Source organism: Cyanistes caeruleus, chromosome 1 (assembly GCF_971803275.1).
Source record: "Cyanistes caeruleus chromosome 1, bCyaCae1.hap1.1, whole genome shotgun sequence".
Taxonomy (NCBI): Eukaryota; Metazoa; Chordata; class Aves; order Passeriformes; family Paridae; genus Cyanistes; species Cyanistes caeruleus.
This window is the reverse complement of record NC_141701.1, coordinates 62,249,564-62,270,218: the sequence shown is the minus strand read 5'-3', so window position 1 is coordinate 62,270,218 and position 20,655 is coordinate 62,249,564. Positions and strand designations below refer to the sequence as shown.

The window sequence follows — 20,655 nt, the reverse complement described above, 5'->3', positions numbered from 1 at the left end:
CTGCACCATATTTAGTTAAAAAAAAATAAAACAAACGGAAACCAAAGTCAATGTTGAAAAGATTAAATTAATTAAAATCAGTCATGGGAACTCAGATGAAAATGTTCCTAATAAAATGTTTCAAATATCAGTTCTGTTGGTTTTGGATGTTCTTTTAAGTTAATGTTTTTATTTTCCTTGAAATTAAAATACAAGTTCATTGGTTGCAGAATTTTTCAGGAGATTATTACTGTGAAAATGGAATATGTCAAAACAGTAAAGCAGTTTGGAAATTCATAACTTGGATGTATTTATTGTAAGGGGCCTGAAGGCTGGAAAACAGTAACACTGAAATGTCTTTGCAGTGTCTAGAAATGAATTAAATGAACCTCTGTCACAAGGTCCAAAATCCAGGCCCCAAAGAAATCATTGTCTGCTGTTCCTTGTTTCTGGATGTGCCTGATCTCCCCAGCATGATCTTTTTGCATGCAAAGTTTTCTAAACACTGCCTTTCTGGTTTTGTGCCTGGGATGGGCTGCTGGGCATCCACCTCTGGCTGCCTGGATTAGACCTGAGGGACTGGTGTGGGGCACAGGGAGCCCCCCAGTCATTTGAGTGGCTGACCCCAATAGACACAGCAGGGGAAAACTGCTCTTGCAAACATGAGCCTTTTAAAAGATACACTGGAGGATGCTGGAGAAGATGAATTTGGTTAGCTTTCATCTTGTGTTTGTTTGAATGAAATTGGGTAATTAGATTATTATAGTCCACACATTTGTAATAATTGGTTTACTTTAACATCATAAAAGCCATTTAGGTTTTATTATCGGAGTCTGACTTGGAGAGAAATATGGGATTCGCCCATAGGCAACGCCAGGCTGATTTCGGCTTGTCATACACAAAAGGAGCAATAAACACTGACAATTTTTCTTGTAAAGTGCTGGGCATCTTATGTCAGTAATGACAGAGCTTTAACTTTAAAGGGTATTTGTGTGTTAGTACTGGAAGTTTCATGCATTGGCTTATTGTAACACAGTGGACATAACGCTGAAACTCACGAGGGTTATTTTTCCCCATATCAAAGTCGCTGCCGATGAACTTTGGTTTCCATACTCTGTGCACCACTTGTTGCAGCAGTTGAGTTCAGACCTTTTTACTTCATCAAACCTAGATATTCAGTTCCGTAGGAAATAACAGGAAAATGATTGATGTGATGGCTGCAAAAATTGGTTCCATGAAGCTTCACTTCAAGATTAATGTTCAGACCTCAGAGCTAATATGTCACGCTGTTTGTTTATTCAAAGAGGCATCTCTGCCTCTACTTTACATCTGCTTTGTGTTTTCAGTGGTATTTCCACAGCTTTGAGAAATGCAAATACATTTGTGGTTTGATGAAAGAGTGCATCAAGTGACCTGTAAAAATCTGGGGGCTGCAAACTATCTCATGCCTGACTATCTGAAGTTCCTCGTCGATATAAAGATAGAATTTTGAAGACAGACATAAAAAGACATGAACCCTGCTCCAATCCATAGACAGGGAAAAGTCTGCAATGAAAGCTTTTCTCTGGAGGTTTAAGATTTCATGCTCCCCACCCCCCAAAATGATGAAGTTCAAAGGATGCATTAGCAGATTTTACAAATTTCATCACTTAAGTGTAAAACTGTACAGGTAATTTGCAAATGGATAGTGGTATAATTTAAAATCCTCAAGATTTATTCACTGTTTTGGAGATTTTCAATTATCTATCTAAAGGAAGTTTTATTTTCCAGTACGCCTTCTCAGTCTATATATTCAAGGGCTTCCTCACTTCCAGATTCAGGGAGTTTTCTCAGACAAACTGTCTTCTAGAATATTTTAAAGTTTGACATGCACAGTTCCAATTCTTTTTTGTCAACATTTAACAAATGTAAGGATAATGAAATCAAATCCAGCACCCAAACATGGTGATTTTTCCTGGCTAGAAGTCCTACTCATCACTGTAGCATACGGTTCCTAATAATGTATACAGATAATTTAAAAGAGAGCATCTGTTCTGGATTTTTTTTTTTTCATACCTTTTTTTCTTCTTTCTTTTCTTCTTTTTCTATCTCTGTTTTTATTTTTTTTTTCCTTTTTTTCCCCCCAGGAACCATATGGAGATGTGACAGAAAGGAGACTTCTACGAGAGAAGCTGAAATGTAAGGACTTCAAATGGTTTTTGGAGAACGTGTATCCAGAACTTCACGTACCTGAGGACAGACCAGGATTCTTTGGAATGGTATGTGACTGCTGAGAAGGGGGCCTACTTACAGTTCTCTGAGCTCTCCTACCAAGTCAGTGTGAAGGTGTTTTTGTGCTTAAATCAGTTTGGGATTTTGGTAGAATTCAGTTAAAATTGGTAAGCTTTAAAATGTGGTTTCTATCAGAATCTTTATTTAAAGGGAATGCTGTTTATTAAGGAGTTCTGTGACACAATAGGAGAACAGGTAATGTTGCTGTAAATTACTCCTTCTAAGTGACATCTTGGGATTGTTAAAGGCAGCAAAGGATGAGCTTTTTATTTCTTGAAACATTGCATAACAAAAAAAAGAGAACAGTAAAGTGTTTTATTTTACTTGTTGAATTAAAAAGAAAAAGAGTGTGCTTTGAAAAATATGTTTGTACATTTTATCTGATGAAAACTATGATGCTCTGGTGATGGGAAATAGAGCTGCCCCTAAGTGCTTCCAGATCATAGGGGATTCTGTGTATTAAACTAACATGTTAATTTTTAATCTGGAGGTAATTTTAGACCAGCAAGGGCACAGACAATGGGTTCAGTATCAGAATCCTCTTCTCTTTTAAGAGTTGTCAGCTCTTTATGCTTTTTGCAGCTTACAAATAAATATAAACTATAGCTCCGTGTGTATCACATTACAGTAATCTTATCTGGAAGGGATGAAGGCAGAGATGAGGCAGCAAATACCTGTTTCCTCTGAAAGATCACCAGATACCTGCTGCATGTTAGGAACACAAAACTGCACCTTTCCACCAGGCAAAGATATATCAAATACCTTCCCGATTACCAAATGCCACATTGACTTGAAAGTACTTTTGCTGGTAACTCGATCACTCTGCAGATCCAGCTAAGCTGCATTCCCATGCTGCTGCATCACATCCAGCCCTTGTCTTGCTGCCATCTGCCCTTCAGTTACTCAGCCTCTGCTGAATCTCCTTCAGGAAAAGGAAAAAAAAAAAAAAAATCTGATCTCTGTGGACATACAAAGCATTCAGGAACCAAGTCTCCCCACAGTCTGCCCTAATAGCTTCATAACTTGTTGAATGAAAAAGATCCTAATGTGGAAATGCTGTGGCTTCCCCTGGGGACCTGTGGGAGTTTCCACAGGGAGGGCAGCAGTTGTCAGAAAAGCCCTTGGGAGCTTCTGGGAGAATTTCCACCCTCCTCCATTTGTCTTGGAGCTTGTGGGAGAGGTGGTATCTCTGTGTGATCACTGGTGTGAAAGGTATTATCCAGTACCTTGAATAAACCCCAGTACAACATTGGTTCAGTTTTTGCTCTTTTGTGCTGGATTGCTACTGACAAGGTCTGAGACAGTTGAAGCAGTGAGGTATTATAAGACTTACCTTCCTGGAGCATTTCAGGAGTTTTATCCTTCCTTCCACCTCCATCCTTCTCCCTCTAAAAGAAAGGGTTAGACTGGTGCCAGTGATAGGGCCTCAGCCTCCCAGGGAAGAAAAGGGATTTGTGCAGCTTCTTTTATAATTTAATTGTCATCTTCAGGCAAGGGGTTGACAGTACCTAGAAATAATAACTCTTGTTCAGAGCTGATTGAGGTATCTAGAGTGTAATTTAGGTGTGCTCTATATATTTCTCTTAAAACAATTCATAAATGCTGTCATCTAGTTGTGAGCATAATGAGAATGCACCATTTTTTGGGGGGAGGAAGAATTTAAAATGTGATGGAAATATGGTTGTACTCTGAGAAACTGAGAGTGCAGAAACGACACCTACTGATTCAGCTGATTTGTGGATGTTGAGTCCCATCTGCTAGCTTCAATGAATCACTGGTGGTGTTCTTTACTCCCGCCTTAGCTGTGTAGTGCTTTTCTGGTTCACAAAAACACTGTGTTTAAAAATGTCAGCTTTGATAACAGCTCAACTTAGTGCGAGGCTATTTAATTGTTCAAAGAGAATACAAGGGAATATGGAGATTTTTACCTTCATTAAAAATCTTTTTACTTTTGAACCAAAGTTGAAAATATTTCTAAGATTACCCGTAAGTCAGCCATGCATTATTCAAATGGAGTCAAGAATTACTGGCCAGCATTCTGTGCTGTGCACAGACAAGCAGCTTCTTATGCTACATATTTTTTCTTGATACATAGATAAAAATATCCATGCTATGCTTGGTTGTCTAAAAAGTTACCTGCCTAAAACTTTACTTAAACATTATAAACCTTTTTGCCTATGATTGCATTCCTGCAGACTGCCTGATACCTATAAATTAGATAAGTATCTTCTTGCTTCTCTTTGGGCTTCATGCGGCTTTGGAATGTTTTGGGACACGAGCCTTCTGACTTGAATAGTTTCTTTGGGTGGCAGGAGGAAATAAAGCTGGTAGACACTCAGTGGGTTAAAATAATAAAATGTCAGCAGTTCTGGAAAGGCTGATAACACCTTTTAGGCTCTTGTGTAGCACACTGATGTATCTTTTTCTGACATAGCATTTGATTTGGCCATCCTTGAGCATGCCTTTACTGGCAGAGTATGTATCAGTAAGTAGGTGTGAAATTGCAGCAAGACTTGAGCCCCAGCTCTGCACAGATTGCCCATGAGACAGCACAGACTTGGTCAGTTTACCAATCCCAACTAGCCTGGAAAGGGATGGTGTGGGCGTCTGTAGGAAGAGCTTTGTGCCAGCTGGTGTTCAGTATTAGTGTGGTGACACCGCTGCACTGTGCAGCTGGATGAAGAATGGGCAGCTCCGTGATCTTTTCATGTTACCTGCGACTGTGGGAAGGCACAGCTGCAAAGGGAATGGTCAGGGCTCTTCTCTCTTCTAAGGTGTGTGTGTTACATATGGCTGGCATCTATCCATGCATATCCAAGGATAAAGATTATGGTCAGTCAGTGAATTTGGCTTTAAATTTGACATCAAGATTGCTTTTAAAAAACAGTGGTGGCACGAAAATCAGGATTTCACTCTAATTTTCTGTATATTTGATCACCTGGCAATGAGATTATACTATGTTCTGACATAAGTTTTTCTTTGTTCTTCTCAGTTTGTAGCTGAGATTTCTTTCAGCTGAATGTAAAGCAGCCAAGCTGATAGATGTCTTGTGTTGTGACTTTCTGTCTGGTCTCTCTCTCTGCCTTGTATCTGTAAAGGCATCTGTCACTGACTGAACCAGTTGGGAAATCAAAAACTTGAATTTTTCTTTTGACAGCTTCCTTCCCCATTTTCCTCCAAGACCATCTCATCTTCATTTCCAAGCACTCAGTCATAATTTTCTTTTAATTTAGACTAGATATAATCTTAAAAAAAATTGGAAGGAAGATCTTAAACTATGCCTTTAAAACTGAGAAGAATTTTGTTTTGCTGAAACATGAAAGAGACCATTATTTAAATTATCTAAAGAACAGGTGATATATATGGACAGGCTTGCACAGAAGAAGAGAGCTATGTGGTTTAAATTACTTAATCAAAGATATTATTGCATGACTGGTGCTCCAAGTTCTAAGAGGTATTAGAGACCATTCTCTAGGGTATACCTCTAAAACTGCATTATAATCCAATTTGTAGAGCTGCCACTTGAGGTTGAATTGGTAGCCAAGATTAGGACTGACTAGACCTGGAGACCTTATGCCCATCACAGGAAAATATGCACCACTTGGTTGGCTGTACAGCCTCTGAAAGCTAAGGAGAGGCTTTTTAAAAGGATGTGGGAGAAATTCAAGTGTTTGGTAGTGAACACAGCATTGCTTGAACCACATGCTTATACATCTTTGAGCTTCCCAGGGAGATCTGGACTTGCTGGGGTGAGCCAATTGGTCTGACAGCAGTGTGTCACCTTCCTTCAGAGGATTTTAATCATCAGTATTGTAAGCCCTTTTCAGCATTGCCCTTAAGAAGTTAGCAGGTGATATGAAAACAGCATTGACTCAGGAATCATTCCCTGTGACTGCTTGGATTACCTTTGAGGTAGCAGCTGATGTTTGATTGGTACCAGTAAAGCTGTTTGGCTCGCTGCAAATTCATAGCTTACTGCGTCCCACATGGGACACATTTGTCCATATCACTAATAGATCAGCACCACTGCCACTGGCAGAATAAAGAGGATTCTGATCTATTTTGTGGATGTAGAGAAAGGCTGGCAGTGCTCCATTGGCCGTACTTATAAACTAATGTCATGAAGTTTTAATGTTAAAAATCTGTTGTTGATGGTTCATTTACAATGGACTTTATCTTAAAAAAAAATGCAAGCCTAAACTAGGAATTATGCATAGAATGCCATCTGTATTATGTAGTTATATGCAAGTGTCCAGGTATTAGGAAACAATAGATTTAAATATCTCCTAGTAGTGAGGATTAAGGTCTATGGTGAATATCTCGGTAGCTGGAGTTTATTACCTATCTCAGCCTCCAAACAGTGGTAATTAAATGGCATGTAGAGTGACACCAGCATTGTTTCAATAAGAGGCAAATGCTTTAAAAAACAACAGCCAATAGTCCTGCATGGGTACATTGTTTTAGATCGGAACAGCATGTTTCAGTGGCAAGGTGATCAATATTTTTTTTGCTTCTGTTCCTCTAACGCAGCATTCTGCAAAGGAACTAAGGTAAGTCACAGAGAAAATTTTGTTCTTATTGCATGACTTGTTTATGGTGGATGTGGGAATAAACATAGCTTCAGAAATGAGTGTATGATCACTGTTTTGATAGAGCTCTTGCACATAAAAGAAACTTAAACTGTATATTCTCATTTAACAAGAGAAAAATATTTCACAAATTTTCTCATACTTTTTTTCTGCCTTGGAACAGAGGGCAGGTTTGCGGTTTTATGTTTTTTTAGGGTTTTTTTAATAAATGGCACTGCAGTCAGATTTTCAAAATTTTCTGTGTCGTTTCAGATCACGTAATTTAAAAGCTTAGAATATATTATTCCTACTAATTAGGTCTTGAATACCTATTGGGCTTTCTGATGAAGTGTGGGCATATCTACCAATGTCTAACAAAACAAAAGAACCAGGTGAACCATAAGGACCATGTATTTGTAGGAAGATGTCTGCATGTGTCACAAGCATTTATGCATGAAAAAGGAGAGAATGTACATGGTAACATCCTGGAGGACAGCCTCATTTTCCAGCCATCTGAAATGAATCTTAAGTTTAGTAAGCTTTTACACATCTTTTGTTTTGTGTATTTGGGCATTGAGTAACATGCATCAGAGAGTTACTGTAGTTCTGGTGGTGTAGGGCATTTTTGAGTGGATTATTTAAAATTTCCCAAAAGGGAGCTCACTTTCGAGCATGTCCCAGGGGCTGATGGCAAAGAGCACTAGTGAAGTCATTGGGTGCCTGGAAGGGCACCATGGAGAAGGGTTTTGCTTCCCTTGGAGCCAGTAGACAGTCTGGGAGAGTCATATGTTATTAAACATACTAATGGGAGACCCTCTGGTCCTGAAGACAGCTGCTGACAATAACTGTAGAGATAAAATTACCATTTTAAGTGGTTATGACTTTTAAGTTGGTATTTCCTGATGTAGAATGTAGAAACATGAGAAGCTTATTGTTTGGCTTATGTAGTTCCATGGCAGTGTTAACAATAATCTGTGTAAGATGCTTCTCTTTCCTGTTTTTTTAAGTGTAACTCTTGTCTCCCATTAGGAAGGTAAGCAAAATGTTTTCTTTTGACTGTTCAAGGAGGGTGGCAGTAGTCTCATGTGGGAGTGAGCACAAAGCAGTGAAAAGAAGATGTTGGGTTGCACTAAAAGTTTAAGTTGGCAAAGCAAACATATATAGAACACAAGTGTTTAATTTTCCAACTTGTGTGGTTTGCTCTGTGGTGGGTTTAGGCCCTGTAGGGTTTGTCTTGTTTGTTTAGTTTTAGCTGCCTGCAATCCCTGTGTGTCCGCTCATTTTCCACATTAAGAACTCGGGATATGATTATCATGGCTAGGGAAGAGCAGTGAAATTACACCTTGCTGAACTAACTCTTCTGAGATTTACTCTGCTTTATTCTTTTTATCTGTGATATAATTACACTCAGTAACAGGGGCATTCAGCTTCTTGTTTACAGAACCTGTTCTGTTCTGTGTAATTTCAAATTTGGTTATGTGGCTAATACTAGGAATCAGTGGTTGTTATGTGATTGTGTAACTTATTTTCAGTTACTTTTGCCTCCTGAATATTTAAATGCAAATCCTTGTTAACTAGCCTGTTGTTTTTAAAATTAGCTAACATAATATTTTAAAATCTAATCTATAAGTTGTGCACCTCTTCTGTCAGAGGTCAGCAAAATGAGTAAAGAACATTCAATATCACACCTAGTGTCTCCAAAGATATATATTGCCCACTTTCAAGATTTCTGATACTAAAATCTGTCTTCTTGTTCTGCCTCAAGAGGGTACTGGAGTCCTTTTGAGAACAAATCCTCCTAATGTTTCCCATTTGACAAACTGAGAAAAGTATGTAATCATCTCTTCATAAAAAAATTGAACAAGTAGGTCCTGAGGGAAAAAGACATGGCAGACTCTTTTGTTCTGCATGAGTTGCTGGCTTGTTGGGCTTTAACACAGTTTTTCATAGTTTCTACCCACTTCCTTTGCAAATACATTGGAACACAGTGTCATTCCTAGGGGAAGCCATTGTGTCTGGCTGCTTCAGTCCTCAAAATCAAGATGGTGCAGTTTTATTTCAAATTAGTCAGAGATGTTACCATTGCGTCCCTTTGATCTGTTCCAGTTGATTTGCACCAGCTTTGGGATGGATCTCAGAGCCCAGCAAGATGGGTGTAGAGTGACTACAGAATATCTTCCTTACTTTAGACTGATGTTTTAAATATTCTTTTTTTTGATTAGCTAAAGAATAGAGGAATGGAAAACTTCTGCTTCGATTATAACCCTAAGAATGAACATCAAGTAACTGGACAGAGGGTCATACTCTACCCATGCCATGGCATGGGACAAAATCAGGTAAGAATAATGTTTTATTTTCATTTTGACTGGCACTTATGTTTATAATGTAAGGAAGTATGGTAAAGTTATTGGAATAGGGCTGAGAGAATGTGTTGCCACAGTCAGGTCATCTTAGTTTGAGTTTTGATTCTTGCACTAAATGCTTTTTGTTTTGATGTATCTTTAGCTCAGATTTTCCTCATTCTGAGGATGTGTCTACCCAGCCCAGGGAATTTGTGCATACCTTTATTATGCCTTTCCACAGATGTCATTAGCAGCGGTTAATAGCAATCAGTGCAGCTATAGTGCTCATAGGCCAGTGTTCACTCATCTCCAAAACCCCTCTGAACTTTTGTCTGTCCATGCCTCTAAAGCCTTTAATAAAATTGGAAACCTCACCTAGTTCCACCTGTCTGTCATCATGTGTCTTCCACATGGTGCTTGTCTAACTACCCAAGAGGTTTTGGACCACATCTTCTCCTGTCCTTCTACAGAAATGTCCTCCTGGGCTTGGGCTCCACAGTCCAGGAGAGCAGGGGTTCTCTTTAACACTTTCATTCTTGCTATTTTGTTTTTAACTTCTGAAGCTGAAAATATTGTTTTTTTTCTCTATGTTGGCTGAAACTGTGTCCTACAGTGGTTTGTATTATGCCCATAAGCCTCTCTACATAATGCCATGGTAAAAGTGTTGTGGGGCACCGTGTGCCAAGCTAGAATGGCTGTTTTGCATAGTTTTGAGTGACCACTTCCAGAAATTAAGTTTGGTGTTTGATGTGGGGCATGTATTTGCCTGTTTATCTTGATTTTTGGCTTCTAACCCAGATTAGAGTAAACACAGTACTTGTCATATGGTCTCATCAGTACTGAGTACCAAAGGTCTTGTGGGACCTCTTGTACATAACCCTGTGACAGCTTGGCTGACTTGACTGTTTAGGTCCTTTTCAAATAGAAATTAATCCAAACATTCAGTTAGGATTGTTTGGAAAAAGGAAAAAAGGGAAAACAAAGTTTGAAAAGAAACCAGAGATGTGCCAGTTAATCAGTGTACCTGCTATTGTTCTGAAATCTGCTTTAAAAAAAAAACAACATAAAAGCTCAAGGAGTGTAAAACAAGTCTGTATTGAGGAGAAAGCTTCTAATAAGAATTGCACTTTACATGAGAAAGGGGAAAGAAAAAAACAATGTACCTCAGATCTTAAAAAGAAATGTATTTGTTGCTAATAGCAAGTTTATTGCCTAAAGTATTATAACTATTATTTAGTATTATTTATTAGCTCATGTCTGATTCATGTCTTAAGTTTTGCCCTTAAGGCCAAGATGCAGGGCAAGGCAGGGGATGAATCTTGTACCATAAAAGCCAAATGACAGATGAATGTAGGCTGATTATGCTAAGCCCCACCTCACACCTTTTACTCCTTCAGTTCAGATTCATGCCCAAGTTAAGAATACTTCTATAGATCTATGTAGAAGAGAACTCAATAATCAGATAACCCAGTCAAGTCACTTTCTTGTAAGGTACACCGATTGCTTTTGTAGATTAAGAAGCATTTAATGTATAGGATTACATACTAACATGCCAAAGGTATTTATAGATTTATTTTTCCTTCTATTGCAGATTACAGAGAGGAGAGGAAGGGGTTGCATTTTTTTGCATTTCTCTGAGCAAAAAGAGTTAGCTTAAATTTTATCCCTTTCCCCAAGAAAGAATAAAGACATAGGATAAAAGGTGAAAGCAGAAGTACAATTGAGAGATGAATTGTCATGAGATGACATTTTTACAGTTATCCTTTGTTTAGCTAGCACTAAGAGATTAACTGAATTTACTGCAAGATATCACATCACTGGGTATTAATGCTGTTCCATCTCTGCTGATGGTGCCATGCATCCCTGTACCTGTGGCAGCAGGTGCCAGGCTGGAAGCAGCGACACTCTCGGAACTGTGCAAACCGCTCCCTCTGCTGGCATCCAAGCAGGAGGAGGAAGGAGAAATGGAGAAACCACTTGACTGCAATATAAACCAATAAAGGAAAATATGAGATGACTCAAGAGAACTGCAGAGCCTGAGGAGGGAAGGCCAAACACAGGAAATGGGTAAAACAAGATTAGTGAAATGGGCAAAATGCAAGGGAGGGCTGGCAGGTGCCAGGGAGAAAGAGCCAAGGTGACAAAGGGCAGTAGTAGTTTGGGACAGAGGTTGAGCAACAGGCCATGAGCAGGGCATGTGTCATAGAGGAAAGAATAGGACAGGGAATGAACCAAGCAGAGTCACTAGAGAGCATTTTAGTGCAAAGGGGCAGGGTTTCTGAATGTGGGAGCTGAGATACCAGTTGGCAAAGGGGGGTGTGAGTAGGGGTGAAAAGTAGTTGCAAGAGAATAAATGGACAGCAGGAAGAGTTGTGGGTGGGGGAACAGAGGAAGGCTGAAATAAAACAAGGTGTAGAAACACAAGTGAGATGGGAAATTGAGTTGGGGTTGCTGGACTTGCAGCTCCCTTTTCTGACTCACAAATAGTTGTGAAACCTAGCAGCAGAATGCTTCTCTCCATTTCTTTCCCATCCCACCACCTTCTTGACAGCCATTCTGAAAAGGTAGCAGGCTGTTTGTTCCTTGTGGTGTGAATTCCTTAACAGGTGACACTGTCAGGACCAAAACAGTCAAATCTTCCACATTTACATCCATCATTCTCTGCTGATGAAATTATCATGGCACGGTTTGGTCATCCTTCAGTATCAACAACCACAGAGTTTCAGAGATGTTTACTGACAACAGGCAGCCCTTAACTTCTCTTTGGCCCTTGGAAGGGAATCCGCCGTCCTAATCCCAAACTCTTCCTGCCTTTTCTCCTTGAGTTTGTTCTCATCACTCCACTCATTACATATATAGAGCTTTAGCAGCAAACCCTCATTCCAGGTTTTGCTCTAGTTTCTTGTCCCTCACCACAGGCAGGTGTATGTCTGTGTAGGGACATCTGCAAAACTCTTCCCTGGAAACAGGTCTCCACTTAGTGACCTCTGAATATCTGTGTGCACTGCACTGAGAGGAGAGAACTCTGTGCTCTTGGTTATTTATAATGTCCAGCATCTCTTCCTGTTTAACATCTCAGTGAATAAAACCACTCTCAGAAAACTAAAGTTCCTGGTAATTTGTTGCTCTTCTTCCTTGAGTCCATGGTCTAATTGGGAGGGTTTCCTTTACTCCTTTTGTATGAGCATAAGAAAACTAACTGGAGGTTCTTTAAAGTCATCATGTTCTCTCATCACAGGAAGTTGAGGATAACACTGCAGTGTGAAGAGCTGAGTGTATATGGAAGAGAGGCAGGAAATGCACAAAACACTGGCTTCTCATTGCTTGTACCTCAGGCTGCTTATGTTTTGTGGGAGTGTCTGTCCCACAGATGAGAATGAAAGACTTTGAAATTAAGCACCAGTAAAGTGTTCTTCTGGGTATGGCTGGGAAGCAGTACAGAGGGCACCAATATGTGATGGCAAGAAATCAACCTGCTGTGATAAGAGGATGGGAAAACACTGACTGGCAGTGTTCTTCCCAGAATCCCCTTTTGGAGCTGATAACCTTTGGCATAAATAGCAAGAGGGAAACACAGAAGTTAGCAAAGCCTTTGGGTTTTCAGCAGAAAAGAATATCAGACCTGGTAACCTCTCTGCTGGTTCTACCCATCAAATGCAAGCATTTTCCTGCATGCAAAACAACAGTAGCCAGGCACAGAGAAGGATGAGAGTGTTTCAGGGTCCAGTGAGGTAGCCAAAATCTGCTGCTGGTGCCAGTACCAGAGGGACACTGATGCAGCTGAGGCATAATCCTGTAGATTGTCCAGAAGCCAGGGACACTGGGAAAAAGGCCTCATTAAGTTCCCAATAGCACTTAAGGGAATCTACTGATTTGCAGAAGGAAAGAAATGCAGTAAGGCTACTAGTTATTGGGGCATGGCTTAGCTTGAAAATGCTTCCTTTCTGCTGACAGAATGCAAGAAAAGAGCACTAAAAAATCTTTTGAGGAGGAAGATATTTATTTCCTGTATTACCAGAGCTTGGAAAGGCCCAAAACCTGAAGTATTTCTTCAGTTTGAAGCAGTGTAGGGTAATGAACTGTATTATGTTCATTGGGCAACAAGGCAGGAGTGCCTGGTTGCTAGTACTGTAATCCCATTCCTTAAAGTTATCCAGAAATGAACCATTTTACTTGCTCTTCTTCAGAAACTGGTGCAAGTCCTTGAGAGACCATTCAGGAAAGATATCAGTAGTAAGAAGTGCTCTGATCTGCTCCATTTATTCTTGATGCATCTGGTACAGTCAGCAGCTTGCAGGCTTTCACTTATAATACAAATTGCTAAAGAGTTATTATATCTAATAAATCCTCTAACGAGCAAGGCTCTAAATATGGCTTTGTGGAAGTGGCAGCTGTAAAATATGTCCATCCACACACAACTGAGCAGAACTGAGGCTTTTTCTTTATTCACAAGCCATTGGATTAAAATGCACGTCCCTGTAGCTCACTGTGGTGCCCAAAGCAGTGAGTTTTCCATGTCTTAATCAGGTACTGAACCTGGGAATGAAGCCTAAAGGCCAGGTAATAGCTGCTGCCTATTAGGATAAATAATAATAATAACAATAATAGGACCAATATTCACCCAATTTGCTTTTATTGTTGATGAGATTTTTTTTTTTTTTTTGCAGAAAGCAAATGTAAAGGTAGTTCAACCTACATTGTAGGAATAGATCTTAGCAATAGGTTTCAAGGGAAAATCATGGTCTCTGGGGTCTTACATCAGCAGGGAGACTTCAAACCTGATGTTGCTTTCTCAAAACACTCATTTCCCTTTGTGGTTTACCACAAATGAATGGTGGCAAACAGGTGAGTTCTGGGGGTGGGGGTTGGTCACTTGAATCATTGCTGGAAAAGAAAAGCCATGAGGCTCCACAGGGTGATGCAGTGGGCAGCAACAGTCAGTGTATGGCTGTGGCAGCCACCTTGACAGAGAAATTCCTGATTTTGACAAGAGGAGGATAAAATAGGTTTAGTGAAACAACTATTATCAGTGTAGTCTAGATCAGAGCTCTTACACTTGGAAATGGATGGCTGCAGATTTTTTAATCGCACAGTACTGTTTATACTGAAACTCCATTTCCAACTCCTCATTCAAGGTTATTAGCCTTGATGGTTGTTAAGGATGTTTCTGTGGTAAGTTCAAGTATATACATTTCTCAATTGGTACAGGCCCCTTCGAAAAGCTTTACAGTGTCCAGGGGAGAAATAAAATAAAAGAGGATTCCTCTCTCTCCCTCATCGTTTTATTGGTCTCTGCTAATGCAGCTGTATTATGGGTAATAAGCAATTTTCTGATGTTTAAAAAACTCCCTTCTACTTTATTGAGTATAATCTAAATCAGATCTAAACACACATCCGTGCACTATAGTCATCTAAATTATTTATAAGCTTGCTAAATACAAACAGCTCTCAAACTCTGCCACTCTTTAATGAAGTCTAAAAGTTGGCAAATGTCCATGGTAAGTATAAAATTTTAAGGAAGTCCTCAACTGTAGCTGCTACAGAAGCTAGGAGTTTCAGAGCACGTTCATAACGCTTCTGTAGAATATTGTGCAACAATTAAAGATAGTAAATTGTCTTTAAGGAAGTTTTTTTTCATGATTAAAAGCAGCTGAAACTAACTTGCTTCAAATAGTATCTTAAAACTTTATAGAATAAAATGTTCATCACCATGCATCCTTAGTACTGGAAATGAACCTGGATCAAGCTGCATTTGAACTATGCAGTAAGCAACTCCTCAGTTAAAAGTAATATTACTTTGTGATAATTGAATTAAGAAGGCATAATGTCATCCCAGAAACTGTTTCCTATCCTATTTTTAAGGGAGGCATAGAATGTGAAAGTCAAATATTACAGTTGAATTTTGGAAATTCTTTAATGATGGAATGCCTGTTTTCCAGGACTTTTGTTCAGCATTTAATGCATTTTAAGTGCTACCAGAGTAAAGCAGTGCTGTGATCAGACTGATTTTCTGTAAAATAATAAGCAGCACAACTTAAGGACCCTTGAATATTTCTGGCAGTATTTCCCTTCACAGCAGCAACTTTTGTTTGTGAGCCTAATTATAGTCTCTTAGTATATGCTTCTTTATAAATACTCTCTGTGTACATATGAAATGACTGCTGTCCTCTGTTTCTTCTCTGGGGTTTGTAGTTTTTCGAGTACACATCCCATAACGAAATACGTTACAACACACGACAACCAGAAGCCTGCGCAGCAGTCGATTCAGGGACTGACTACTTGACGATGTACTTGTGTCAAGAAAATGCCCACAGTGTTCCTGAAAACCAGAAGTTTATTTTCAGAGAGGTAAGTCTGCCTGCTTGGGTTTGGGTTTAGTTTTTTTGGGAGTGGGTGGAAGGAGAACTGTTGAATTTCTATATTTTTATCTTACTGCATAGACATGGTGCAGGCCACAACACTGGTACAGGTCTCTGTGAGACATAGGCTACCAGGGCTTTTAATATCTGAACACAGAAACAGGATAGCAGGCAAAGAGTATTCCAGTCATAAAGAACAGGAAGATGAGAGGAAGGAAAGCACCCTTGTTGACATCAAGGAGGTTGGGAACATTCTCTCTTGCATGTCACCCCTACTGTCTTCTCCTGAGACTGAGGTGCTTCACTATGACCCTTCCCCAGCCAGTCATATGGCTGGCCTACTTCTGCTCTCTTTTCATTGACTTATTTCCCTGTATTTATATTACCATAGATCCCAAATACTTCACACACCACCATTACTTTGTGCTCTTTCCAGCTTTTAAGCAGCTGCCACTACAGGATATTAGAAAAACTTATGTTTGGTAGTTTTGAATCTGTAAAGAAGTCCTGGATGCCTAAGAGAAAAAAAGCTGGATGAAAAATTATGGCTTTGGTCAGGTTCTGGAGTGTTGTTATTTGGCTAAGGGAAAAGGTCACATAATATATCAAAATGGTGTATTTACATAATGTGTCTGCATAATGCATCTAATATCTACAGGCTGCATGGCTGACAAATGTCACACTTCAATACTACCACCAGTGACAGGTAGCAGGGCAAACTTGCAAAAAATAAGATGAAAATTACTGTCCATTCCCTAAATCTAGTCCAGACTGAAGCTCACAGTGATACTACTAAATAAAAATGTTTCAAAGGTTGACTTTATAAATGATGTTTCATTTTTAATGTTGACTTTTAACAAAATTGCTCAAGGTCATATACATTAATTCCTAAGATGACATATATTGAAGGATCTTTAGTCACTTCAAGAAGTAATCGAGAAAACAGAAAGTTTCAAATGGTGAAAATGAAAAAAACGGAAAACAGTTATGGAATGCATCGGTTTCCACGGTATTCCTAACCATTAATTTTAGCATCTGAGACTTTAGGAATTACTTTAAATATTCTTTCTCGTGATCATTTTGTGCCTGTGTGTGATTTGAACATACTGCTCTGTTCCAATTCCTTTTCTGCTGCTGCATTAAATCAAAGCCACCCGTGGTCTGCATCTTTCAAGGCGAGTGATGGGTGAGGTGTCAGCACCACATTTCTTTTGCTTTGTGCCTAGCAGTGTCAGACAGCTGTCCTTATGGATGGAGCATAATCAAAGATTTGAGCGGCCTTCCCAGCAGCTTGGCAAGAACAGAGTTCTTGCGGACACCAAGTCAAAAATGAGTGAGATGGATAGTGATTAATCCACTCTAAAATTTGAATTATCATGACAGAAGCAGGAAAGTAATTCAGCAGCTGAGTCTGTCAGCAAGTCTGTGAGCAAGCACACGCTGCTGGGCATCAGGAGCTGCAGCTCAGGATGCAATTAAGTGAAACACTCCTGATGACGGAAGGAGCAGATTTCCACAGGAGTCGGGGTTACACTCAGAAACAGGGCGTTGGCATTTTGCTTTCAAAGCTGCCAGGGGCCTTGGGACTGCTTGCATGTGGGAGTGTCACCCAGGCCAAGGGGCTGGCCTCAGATCAGGGCAGTCCTCCATGGCTGGCTACCCTGCCCTTTTGCAGCTTGCCATCCTGACAGTGCTCCTGGATTGGAGCCAGAGACTTGAACTGGAGATTACCATAAAAAAAGGTCTCAAAATGTGTTCTTTAGGGAATTTGACTGTGGAGGCCTGTCAAACCTTACAACTCTGAGGCAGCTGTACTGCCCTTCAGCAAAGGAAATGAACTTCACACACATCTTGCAGGCAAGGGGCATGCTTAGATAGTTTTACTTTTTCCACCAAAAATATACCCTATAAAGAGATAGGAGAATTTCTTGCAAAAAATATGTACAACATTTATTTTTAATGAACAATATTTATCTTTTATGTACAAAATGTGCAATAAATTGATAAATATGGGTTATGCTTGTGCTTGGCTTAGTTATTTTCTGTCATATTTTGGTCCAGTAACAAAAGGCAATGAAAGCAAATATTAGCACATCTTTTACATGCTGAGATGTCACTTCATGAGTCACTCTAAAGCAATGTTGATGTCAGTTTAGCTAAGTTTAAAAGCAGGATCTTCTGATAAAGTTTCAGACATCTTCAAGTTAGGCTTTGCCGAACAACCCCATTGGAAGGATATGTGGGACATTTATTTGTTTCAAACGTTTTCTGTTGCTTTAAAACACAGTGAGATGTCTGCAATTTTGGGACCTGAAAAACAAACTTTATTTCTGTCTTTTGTAGGACGGTACCTTGTTTCACCCACAAACCCAGAAGTGCATTCAAGCCGAGGCAAACGCTCACAATGGGAACCCAGCACCAATGTTACGACCTTGTACCAACTCGGACTACCAAAAATGGTCCTTCAAAGAAAGAAGTTGATACAGATGTTGTCTAGGATATAGCTGAATACAAAGAAAAATGTTCTCTTTCTAGTCAGCAGTTAGTCAGCCTTTTGAGAATCTCATAAGTGATATATTTTTGTATGGAAAGAACTGTAATTAGTTGACAAGCTTTGGATATCGTTTCCTGGAGCTTTAGAAGGCACTAAGTATTGAGAGCTTCATAAAGTGCCACAGAATCTACTCCTTTTCTCTTTATTTGGCAGCTACATAACTGCTTCTGAAGTGTCTTAGGTTCTTTTCACAAGTGACAATATATTTTTTTAATCTACTGTGTGGAAGTAAGGCAGTCAAAATAATTGCACTAATGTTAATCTGCCAATAACTTAAAATGTTTATTTTTCTACTAAAACATTCTGTAGTTGGGTTTTTTAACAGATAGTAGTTAATAATTATTCTCGTCTTTTAAATACCAAGAAGGTAAATGTAGGCCATATTCTGCCCTAAGAGACTCACACAAAGCCCTCACTGAAGACAGTGTGGGTTTACACATAAAGGCAGAGTATGTCTGCATGTTTTTGCACAAATAACAATCTAGATGCATACAGATTGCACATGCTTGACAATACTATACCTTAAAATGTTCTGACAATTTTAGATGTTCATGGCACTTGACAAGTTTCTCATCATGCTTAAGATTGGTTTGGGAGTAAAATGGGGACTTTCTCATCTTTCTTAAAGGCAGAAATCAACAATATTTAAAGGTGATGCTTTGGGAAAAGTTATTTAGATTTATATGGGCCCAGCTGTGTGGCTGTGTCCTAGAATGCACAACCAACTTTAACATTATGTGGTTTTTCAGTGTACATAATACTTTCAAGATAAGACCTACCAATAATTCTTTTGTAAAAATTTCAAAATTATAGTTAGAATAAATGAATCCTAAAATTGAAGTCTTTAAATAATTCATGTAAAAATGATTATATTTTAAAAAGTTTTGCAAGTGATTTCTGTGAAATGCAGCTAGTATTAATACAAAAGGGATTGTCTTTGGGGTATAACTTGCATTTTGTCTGGGAACACCTTTTAGATGAGCTGACCCTGCATATGGTCCTGTTGAAAACAAAATAATCTGCACCAGCACAGGATAGTTTGTGCCCTGGAGTGTGGGATCTGCCTTGCCCAATCAGACAAGGAATGTGTGTATAGAAATGCATCTGGCCATTGACTATCAGCATTACCATGTTGATTAGAAGGGTTTCAGCTCGTAAGAAGAGTTTCTTCCTCTGTCAGATGAAGGAATGATTATGTGTAGAAGGATGAAAATTTCAACTTTTTTCCCCTCAGAAGTCTTGGCATCTGTTTTTATTAGTTTGGTACGTGTTTTGTTATTTGCTCTTGTTCATGCTTTCTATAAAAAATGTACAGCCTTTTCTTTGAATCCCCATAAGCTCATGCCATTTTGGCATACCTATTTATATGATTGGGGTGTGGGGGGAGGGTTTCTGCCTGTAGGAGATACATGTATGGGTTCTTCCAAGGTCTTCCTTACCTATGTAGATAGAATGTTTTTGTGAGCACCTTTGAAGTTTTGTCTCTGTGGGCTGGACTGATGAAACTGATGTTAGAATTAATAAAATATTTTGTGATTAAGTAGAGTGGGAAATGTTTTATCAACTATTTTTCTTTTCTTGTGGTCAGTGGTTTTCGTTTAATCATATTGCTGATGATCTTTAGACCCAGATCCCTACAGCTCTTGGGAAAAGACAGCTTTATTTTATGGTGCCCTAAGTTCTGTTTCCTGAACTCAGTAATGCTTCTGTTCACCTGGATAGCAGCAGTAGTTTACACTTTGTGGAGCCACAAATCAATCTTTGTGGGTGGCTGCATGAGAGATCAGCAAGGATTTTCTCTTAATTTCTGCTTTTCCTCCTTGACTGCTGATTGAACGATGTTAGTAGCTGATAAAAGCCCGCCTACTAGATTCATAGCTAGAGCTCTCACCTCCATTCTCAGTGAAGTTTTTCTTAGTCTTGGGATTTCAAGATTTTATCATCAGATGGTGGTATTCAAGTAAAACATAGTAACTGGAGATTATTTTCTATACACCTTTTCACTTTGCCCATGTTTAGAGGGAAATATTGATGTTTTTGGCTTCCTGCAGCTAAGATGTTTTCACATATCCCAGCAAACCTGCTAGCCTGGGTTGCATGTTTGCTGGACAAACACACTTGAGTTCAAAAGCAAACACCGAGCATTAGCAATGCCACCAGCTTGCTCCCTCTGTGTTGGCCCTTTAGTCCCTCTATTTACCATTTTTATGCCTTGATAACCTTTCCTTCTTCTCAACTCGCTGTATTAATTGTATTAATGCCTGTCTTCAAATTTGGAGGGTGAAGGACTCTTATCAATCATCTGAGTCATAAAGCACATCTTCAGACTTCCTTTAACATCTCCAGACTTCCTTCTGCAAGAGCTTGGGGCTACCTACTGAGGAATGGAATGTGGACTTCGGACTTCTCCTGAGCAGAGATGGGGCTGGATGTCTCATAAAAATGGAAAAATTGGAGGATTTCAGTCACAAATCAATGCTTATTTCTTAGTCTTTCTATTCCTGCATTTATTTATTTATTTTTTAGTAAGCCATCCAGACAATAGATAGGTGCCTAATTATCATATTTATTTGAAATTATCA

The 20,655-nt window shown here is 39.2% G+C and overlaps 1 protein-coding gene across 2 annotated transcripts in view; it reads left to right on the top strand.

Moving 5' to 3' along the window:
- Positions 1 to 19,613, top strand: part of GALNT12 (polypeptide N-acetylgalactosaminyltransferase 12) — a 47,025-nt gene extending 27,412 nt beyond the window's left edge. Inside the window, exons 7-10 of one of the 2 annotated variants that reach the window (XM_023921750.2) lie at positions 2,106 to 2,237; positions 9,041 to 9,154; positions 15,353 to 15,508; positions 17,863 to 19,613. In XM_023921750.2, the coding sequence (XP_023777518.2) occupies positions 2,106 to 2,237; positions 9,041 to 9,154; positions 15,353 to 15,508; positions 17,863 to 18,000 (540 nt within the window). In that variant the 3' untranslated portion in view covers positions 18,001 to 19,613. Of the gene's footprint in view, positions 1 to 2,105; positions 2,238 to 9,040; positions 9,155 to 11,038; positions 11,222 to 15,352; positions 15,509 to 17,862 lie in introns of those variants that run through there. The other variant, XM_086895798.1, reaches the window with a different exon arrangement.
- Positions 19,614 to 20,655: the final 1,042 nt, after the last annotated feature.